General features: G+C 48.1%; 1 protein-coding gene across 1 annotated transcript in view; it reads right to left on the bottom strand.

The window, feature by feature from the left end:
- Positions 1–2,561, bottom strand: part of LOC135536695 (retinoid-inducible serine carboxypeptidase-like) — a 4,125-nt gene extending 1,564 nt beyond the window's left edge. The window contains exons 1-4 of the mRNA XM_064962954.1: positions 2,422–2,561; positions 1,870–2,009; positions 917–1,006; positions 407–826 (exon numbers count right to left, since the gene is read on the bottom strand). Of these exons, the coding sequence (XP_064819026.1) occupies positions 407–826; positions 917–1,006; positions 1,870–2,009; positions 2,422–2,488 (717 nt within the window). The 5' untranslated portion in view covers positions 2,489–2,561. The remainder of the gene's footprint in view (positions 1–406; positions 827–916; positions 1,007–1,869; positions 2,010–2,421) is intronic.
- Positions 2,562–9,344: the final 6,783 nt, after the last annotated feature.

Raw genomic sequence — 9,344 nt, 5'->3', positions numbered from 1 at the left:
TTAAGTCGATCCCAGCTCGAGGGTCACGATTTCGAAATTCAGAGGGCCACACAGATTATTTTATGATCAATTTGTTAGTCAAATATCAAATTTGCGGGACAGGAAAACAGCAGTTATTTGAACATATAATTTCTCCATTCTTTCTATGTTGTTTTAGATGTTCCAGTGTGGCCTGGAGGTTTTTTCTCTTCTTCTCCCCAAATAATAATCCCCCTAAAAAATAAATTATTTTGTTCTTACTCAAACCTCCTGCGTCATCCACATGACAGAAATCTGTCGCAGTGACCTGAACTTTAACTCCTGCCATACACAATCTCCCTCTGTGCCTCCAATCACACCGTTCTCCAACTGGTCCTCCCGGCACCGTTTCCACTGAATTAGAAGCTGAACCCAGTTCTGAACTCACCCCTGGTGATCCGACCCGTGTGAAGCTGAACCCACCCCTGGTGATCCGACCCGTGTGGAGCTGAACCCACCCCTGGTGATCCGACCAGTGTGAAGCTGAACCCACCCTGGTGATCCGACCCGTGTGGAGCTGAACCCACCCCTGGTGATCCGACCCGTGTGGAGCTGAACCCACCCCTGGGAAGCTGAACCCACCCCTGGTGATCCGACCAGTGTGAAGCTGAACCCACCCCTGGTGATCCGACCAGTGTGATGCTGAACCCACCTGGAACTCTTCCTCCTTGTTGAAGAACTGTTTGAGCAGCACCAGCATGTCGGAGGCAACCGTTGCCACGTCGGTAGCGAAGGCCTCGTCCGAGTCCGTGTAGCTGAAGCCTGTTCCTACCGGGTTATCAACGAACAAGACACTGGAGTACTGAACCTGCAGGGGCAAAACACACACACACATTAAACACTGACATCCACTTTCCATTGATGAGCTGTGTGTGTGTGTGTGTGTGTGTGTGTTTACCCAGGAGTTTTTCCTAGGCTCAAGGTCTCTGTCCAGGGGTCCAATCTCTTCAAAGTTCCCGAAGCCACAGCCTGATCCTCCCGGGCCTCCCTGGAATGGAGACATGTACCACTATTAGAGATACATCCTCTACCCTCCTCCCTCCCTCTCCCTGTAAGAGATACAGAGGGAGGGAGGGCAGAGGATGCATCTCTTACAGAGGAGGGAGGGCAGAGGATGCATCTCTTACAGAGGGAGGAGGGCAGAGGATGCATCTCTTACAGAGGAGGGAGGGCAGAGGATGCATCTCTTACAGAGGGAGGGAGGGCAGAGGATGCATCTCTTACAGAGGAGGGAGGGCAGAGGATGCATCTCTTACAGAGGGAGGGACGGCAGAGGATGCATCTCTTACAGAGGGAGGGACGGCAGAGGATGCATCTCTTACAGAGGGAGGGACGGCAGAGGATGCATCTCTTACAGAGGGAGGGAGGGCAGAGGATGCATCTCTTACAGAGGGAGGGAGGGCAGAGGATGTATCTCTTACAGTTCCACTCCAGTCATTATCATGAGCCTGCCCTCACCAATTAAGGTGCTACCAACCACCTGTGGTGTAAGGTTACCCACTTGTAGCTAGGTAAGAGTCGTGTAGTGTAAGGTTACCCACTTCACTTCTAGATAGGTAAGGGAGTAGTATAGTGTAGACTAGTGTAGTGTAAGGTTACCCACTTCACTTCTAGATGGGTAAGAGAGTAGTATAGTGTAGACTAGTGTAGTGTAAGGTTACCCACTTCACTTCTAGATGGGTAAGAGAGTAGTATAGTGTAGACTAGTGTAGTGTAAGGTTACCCACTTCACTTCTAGATGGGTAAGAGAGTAGTATAGTGTAGACTAGTGTAGTGTAAGGTTACCCACTTCACTTCTAGATGGGTAAGAGAGTAGTATAGTGTAGACTAGTGTAGTGTACGGTTACTCACCTGCAGCCACATCACGAGAGGCAGCTGGGAGTAGCTGGCGGACGGGCTGTCAGCATAGTAAAGCCACCAGAACATATGTGCCCCCTCGCGTACGTCCACATATCCCCAGGATTCTTTTGATTTTAGGGGATTCGAGAACCCTGCAGACAAGAGTTGGAGATTTGGAGACATTGAAATGATGTTATTAAAAATGCTACCTTTGGTCTTAAAAATGCAGTCTAATGGCAAATCCCCAGCCCTGATTGCTGCAGCAGATGTCGTGGAACAGCGACGGGGGTCTGATGAGAAACACGTCAGCATTGTAGCTAGCCAACGTTTGCTTTCACATTTAACGCTGACATGAAACGCGACCAAGTAAGGCAAATTAATGGATTTGATCAATTTGATTGCTGGAGCCTGAGTCACCGTACTTCGCGGACTAAACTCTGTGGAGTCACCGTCGTGATTTCAAGCATGTTTGGATAACGGTGCAGTTAGTATTCAAACTGGAATTGAACAATTTGAAACACCGATATAATCGGACACAATCACTCGACAGAGCTAACGACTTACCTGTATCAATTGCCACGACAAGTAGCAACACAACGCTGCAAGCGCTTGTTTTCGTCAACCCCATCATCCCGACTTGTTCACAATGACAACACTTTTCATTACACTATTGTGTCATGTCAGACTTCAGTCACATGACTGACCGAATCCTCAGCTGACCAGAATATGGAAAATGGGAGAGGCCATCAGGATATTTAGAGCCAATCAATGAGCATTCTGAAGCTAGCCACGCCCACCCTCCGCCTTGAATTGTGTCAAAATAAAAGTCGCCGGCAAAATGTCCTGTGAATTTTCCATATTAAAAGCCACGGAACACAGGCGATGTATAAACAGAGGATTGACCAAGAAAAATACATTTATTTATCAAGTCATAAGAACGCAATCATGGTTTTATACTTCTGCCGGAGGGCAAAAGAGCTAATCAAATTAATCAATCTCAATCAATCAAACCTCCAAATCATGTGACTACTCTGGAAACTTATTTTTCAAACAGCACCTAGCAACAAATTTAGCTACTTTAAAAATATATATTTTGAACTTTTAGCGACTTTTGAAAAGTGACTCATGTTAAAATGCACGCATTTCCCCCTAAATGACACAAACACGTTTTTCTCTGTCACACACTCAGTCACAACACACGTGCCTGGCTGCAAAAGTGCATTGTGAGTGACGTCAGCAGCAGGCGCTCAGCTCGTGCACAGGCAGCAGCAATTTCAACAAATTGCAAATCATTGTTGGATGACTGCAGCTGCAGTAGCACGGGTTTAACAAGCCAAACCCAATGAATATAGTTGGTCACGAATGTTTGATCTTGAACAGAACTTACAACATCAATAAAAATTGTACAGCCATAAGAACAGAAACGAGTGGGAGTCGGTACCTGAACAAATGTCAAATCATATTTTTCGCTGAGATGGCCAGTCAATTTGAGTAACGTTGTTGTATATTCTACGCAAAGACGTAGTTTTACGCTATCACTCAATGACATCACATCTTCATTTAACAACAAATCAACCTGCCTCTAGCGTCTTACCCTAAAAATGTCCTATCTTCTCTTGAATCCGCTTCATCTTCTACTCAACCTCGTTCTTCAAGGCAGCAATCCCGACTGCCTCATCCTCTCTCAGGAACTGATGAAGCTTCTCAAACTCAACTATTATCTGCTGTTCAGTGTGCTGGGCCTGGCTCTGGAGACAGGGGAAAACTGTTCTGCACCTAAACAAGGAAGTTAACCTACTGTCGTTGTAAATAAGAATTTGTTCTTAACTGACTTGCCCAGTTAAATGTTTTTTATTTTAATTTTATTTTATATACATAGAAAACACTTATCTCATCACTACCATGAGGAATACTGACCAGGGCTTGGGGCCAGGAAGGGTACCTTAATACGCCCTGCAGTTTCTTCTAAGTGTTGTTGTGCATTAAGACAGGTGCCCAGCTTCCTCCATAGCCTATTCAGGGCCGTCACCAGTTCCTCCATAGCCTATTCAGGGCAGTCACCAGTTCCTCCATACCCTATTCAGGGCCGTCACCAGTTCCTCCATACCCTATTCAGGGCCGTCACCAGTTCCTCCATAGCCTATTCAGGGCCGTCATCAGTTCCTCCATAGCCTATTCAGGGCCGTCACCAGTTCCTCCATAGCCTATTCAGGGCCGTCACCAGTTCCTCCATAGCCTATTCAGGGCCGTCACCAGTTCCTCCATAGCCTATTCAGGGCCGTCACCAGTTCCTCCATACCCTATTCAGGGCCGTCACCAGTTCCTCCATAGCCTATTCAGGGCCGTCACCAGTTCCTCCATAGCCTATTCAGGGCCGTCACCAGTTCCTCCATAGCCTATTCAGGGCCGTCACCAGTTCCTCCATAGCCTATTCAGGGCCGTCACCAGTTCCTCCATACCCTATTCAGGGCCGTCACCAGTTCCTCCATAGCCTATTCAGGGCCGTCACCAGTTCCTCCATAGCCTATTCAGGGCCGTCACCAGTTCCTCCATAGCCTATTCAGGGCCGTCACCAGTTCCTCCATAGCCTATTCAGGGCCGTCACCAGTTCCTCCATAGCCTATTCAGGGCCGTCACCAGTTCCTCCATACCCTATTCAGGGCAGTCACCAGTTCCTCCATAGCCTATTCAGGGCAGTCACCAGTTCCTCCATAGCCTATTCAGGGCAGTCACCAGTTCCTCCATAGCCTATTCAGGGCAGTCACCAGTTCCTCCATAGCCTATTCAGGGCAGTCACCAGTTCCTCCATAGCCTATTCAGGGCCGTCACCAGTTCCTCCATACCCTATTCAGGGTAGTCACCAGTTCCTCCATAGCCTATTCAGGGCCGTCACCAGTTCCTCCATAGCCTATTCAGGGCCGTCACCAGTTCCTCCATAGCCTATTCAGGGCAGTCACCAGTTCCTCCATAGCCTATTCAGGGCCGTCACCAGTTCCTCCATAGCCTATTCAGGGCAGTCACCAGTTCCTCCATAGCCTATTCAGGGCAGTCACCAGTTCCTCCATAGCCTATTCAGGGCAGTCACCAGTTCCTCCATAGCCTATTCAGGGCAGTCACCAGTTCCTCCATAGCCTATTCAGGGCCGTCACCAGTTCCTCCATAGCCTATTCAGGTCCGTCACCAGTTCCTCCATAGCCTATTCAGGGCAGTCACCAGTTCCTCCATACCCTATTCAGGGCCGTCACCAGTTCCTCCATAGCCTATTCAGGGCCGTCACCAGTTCCTCCATAGCCTATTCAGGGCAGTCACCAGTTCCTCCATAGCCTATTCAGGGCCGTCACCAGTTCCTCCATAGCCTATTCAGGGCAGTCACCAGTTCCTCCATAGCCTATTCAGGGCAGTCACCAGTTCCTCCATAGCCTATTCAGGGCCGTCACCAGTTCCTCCATACCCTATTCAGGGTAGTCACCAGTTCCTCCATAGCCTATTCAGGGCCGTCACCAGTTCCTCCATAGCCTATTCAGGGCCGTCACCAGTTCCTCCATACCCTATTCAGGGCCGTCACCAGTTCCTCCATAGCCTATTCAGGGCCGTCACCAGTTCCTCCATAGCCTATTCAGGGCCGTCACCAGTTCCTCCATAGCCTATTCAGGGCCGTCACCAGTTCCTCCATAGCCTATTCAGGGTAGTCACCAGTTCCTCCATACCCTATTCAGGGCAGTCACCAGTTCCTCCATAGCCTATTCAGGGCCGTCACCAGTTCCTCCATAGCCTATTCAGGGCAGTCACCAGTTCCTCCATAGCCTATTCAGGGCAGTCACCAGTTCCTCCATAGCCTATTCAGGGCAGTCACCAGTTCCTCCATAGCCTATTCAGGGCAGTCACCAGTTCCTCCATAGCCTATTCAGGGCAGTCACCAGTTCCTCCATAGCCTATTCAGGGCCGTCACCAGTTCCTCCATAGCCTATTCAGGGCAGTCACCAGTTCCTCCATAGCCTATTCAGGGCCGTCACCAGTTCCTCCATACCCTATTCAGGGCAGTCACCAGTTCCTCCATACCCTATTCAGGGCCGTCACCAGTTCCTCCATAGCCTATTCAGGGCCGTCACCAGTTCCTCCATAGCCTATTCAGGGCCGTCACCAGTTCCTCCATAGCCTATTCAGGGCAGTCACCAGTTCCTCCATAGCCTATTCAGGGCCGTCACCAGTTCCTCCATAGCCTATTCAGGGCCGTCACCAGTTCCTCCATAGCCTATTCAGGGCCGTCACCAGTTCCTCCATACCCTATTCAGGGCCGTCACCAGTTCCTCCATACCCTATTCAGGGCCGTCACCAGTTCCTCCATAGCCTATTCAGGGCCGTCACCAGTTCCTCCATAGCCTATTCAGGGCCGTCACCAGTTCCTCCATACCCTATTCAGGGCCGTCACCAGTTCCTCCATAGCCTATTCAGGGCAGTCACCAGTTCCTCCATACCCTATTCAGGGCAGTCACCAGTTCCTCCATAGCCTATTCAGGGCCGTCACCAGTTCCTCCATAGCCTATTCAGGGCAGTCACCAGTTCCTCCATACCCTATTCAGGGCCGTCACCAGTTCCTCCATAGCCTATTCAGGGCAGTCACCAGTTCCTCCATAGCCTATTCAGGGCAGTCACCAGTTCCTCCATAGCCTATTCAGGGCAGTCACCAGTTCCTCCATAGCCTATTCAGGGCAGTCACCAGTTCCTCCATAGCCTATTCAGGGCCGTCACCAGTTCCTCCATACCCTATTCAGGGTAGTCACCAGTTCCTCCATAGCCTATTCAGGGCCGTCACCAGTTCCTCCATAGCCTATTCAGGGCCGTCACCAGTTCCTCCATAGCCTATTCAGGGCCGTCATCAGTTCCTCCATAGCCTATTCAGGGCCGTCACCAGTTCCTCCATAGCCTATTCAGGGCCGTCACCAGTTCCTCCATAGCCTATTCAGGGCCGTCACCAGTTCCTCCATAGCCTATTCAGGGCCGTCACCAGTTCCTCCATAGCCTATTCAGGGCCGTCACCAGTTCCTCCATAGCCTATTCAGGGCCGTCACCAGTTCCTCCATAGCCTATTCAGGGCCGTCACCAGTTCCTCCATAGCCTATTCAGGGCCGTCACCAGTTCCTCCATACCCTATTCAGGGCCGTCACCAGTTCCTCCATAGCCTATTCAGGGTAGTCACCAGTTCCTCCATACCCTATTCAGGGCAGTCACCAGTTCCTCCATAGCCTATTCAGGGCCGTCACCAGTTCCTCCATAGCCTATTCAGGGCCGTCACCAGTTCCTCCATACCCTATTCAGGGCCGTCACCAGTTCCTCCATACCCTATTCAGGGCCGTCACCAGTTCCTCCATACCCTATTCAGGGCCGTCACCAGTTCCTCCATACCCTATTCAGGGCCGTCACCAGTTCCTCCATACCCTATTCAGGGCCGTCACCAGTTCCTCCATAGCCTATTCAGGGCCGTCACCAGTTCCTCCATAGCCTATTCAGGGCAGTCACCAGTTCCTCCATAGCCTATTCAGGGCCGTCACCAGTTCCTCCATACCCTATTCAGGGCCGTCACCAGTTCCTCCATAGCCTATTCAGGGCCGTCACCAGTTCCTCCATACCCTATTCAGGGCCGTCACCAGTTCCTCCATAGCCTATTCAGGGCCGTCACCAGTTCCTCCATAGCCTATTCAGGGTAGTCACCAGTTCCTCCTGAAAATATGAATATTCATGCCAGTGGAGAGAGAGACTGTTTATCGTTAACTAGCCACACTGAAACTGACAGTATAATGACAAGTAGACCTGTCTATGTTCTGGTACAGACAGTGCATTTCTTTATGCTATTGTACCTTGTACTAGGAATGTCAAACATCCAGACTGCTACACAGACCCTATGGACACTCAGGTCTAAAGCGCTTGGTTAAATTGTGTTTAGGAGCATTTTTAAACGCTCACCTTTAGTGATGCGCGGGTTGACTCGTAACCGCAGTCCCCATGGTTAGGGCAGTCGTCAGTACCTTCTGAACATGTGTTGATGAAGGGCGGGTTGAATAAAGAGAAAACAACAACAAAAATCCATAAATCTATAATTATTGTGTAATTTATATCTATAAACTAAATTAAAAAGTAGTTTATTTATTTATTTTAGGCTCTCTGGCATTAGTGAGTAGCAGCTTTAAGGCTGAGCTGGGTATGTGCGCCAAACAGCCTACATGCCAATCGCCAAATGCTTTTGGAACGGGCAGAAAAAGTTCACATTGATCCATGGAGCTGAAAAAGGACAATGTCGGAGTTTAATTCAATAATAGAAAAGCTGCGAAATGGAGAGTTGAAAATAAAGAGAAGGGAAATGAATGTTTGGGAAATATTTGGTGAAATGGTAAAAGACGATGATAGCAGTGCCGGCTATGTCATGTGTGGTGATTGTGAGGCACAATACAAGTTCGACAGTCACAAGTCGGGACTTCAAATAGGCCGTTGACACGTCAAGGGATCTTTTCAGATGGGTTTTAAATGGAAAGTGAAATCTGGACACTGACTGTAGGTCTATAACCTCTCACATTGCCTTAACATTAACTTCTGCTGAATTAAGATTTTTTCAGTAAAATGATACACCAAATTCGGCAATTTTTTAAATTTGGAAACAGGAGTGGAGATATTATTTATTAATCTCAGTATCTTGAGAGAATCCGAATGCGCAGTTAGATACCATCTGTAGAGGTGCTATCTTTGTCAGCGTCATAAAAGCTGATAGTGTTTCAACCAGATAAAATATGCATCCAAGCTAAACAGAAATCAGAAACATGTTGGCTCATTTTCACAGCTTTATATTTCATTATGAGGTTAAAAAAAATAAAAACTGAATGCCCAAAACGTGCTTTAATTAGTTGCTTTAGATTATAGTGAAATCGTGAAAATATATGTTTATCCAGGCTACTTGTACTCTTGAGTAGATTCTTCAATGTGGCAGCAGTCGTGTTTTTGGTGGTCTGACAATCAACACCTACAGTGCATTCGGAAAGTATTCAGACCCCCTTGACCTTTTCCAAGTGTTGTTATGTTACAGCAGTATTCTAAAATGGATTAAATAAAACATGTTCCTCCTCAATTCACACGCAATACCTCATAACCACAAAGCCAAAACATGTTTTTAGAACTTTTAGCAAATGTATTAAAAATTTTAAAAACAGAAATACCTTATTTACATAAGTATTCAGACCCTTTGCTGTGAGACTTGATATTGAGCTCAGGAGCATCCTGTTTCCATTGATCATCCTAGAGATGTTTCTACAACTTGATTTGAGTCCACCTGTGTTAAATTCAATTAATTGGACATGATTTGGAAAGGCACACACCAGTCTATATAAGGTCCCACAGTTGGCATTGCATGTCAGAGCAAAAACTAAGCAATGAGGTAGAAGGAATTGTCCGTAGAGCTCCAAGAGAGGATTGTGTCGAGGCACAGATCTGGAGAAGGGTAC

Source organism: Oncorhynchus masou, unplaced genomic scaffold (assembly GCF_036934945.1).
Source record: "Oncorhynchus masou masou isolate Uvic2021 unplaced genomic scaffold, UVic_Omas_1.1 unplaced_scaffold_651, whole genome shotgun sequence".
NCBI lineage: Eukaryota > Metazoa > Chordata > Actinopteri > Salmoniformes > Salmonidae > Oncorhynchus > Oncorhynchus masou.
The sequence above is the reverse complement of the archived record's forward strand: the minus strand, read 5'-3'. Positions and strand labels throughout refer to the sequence as shown.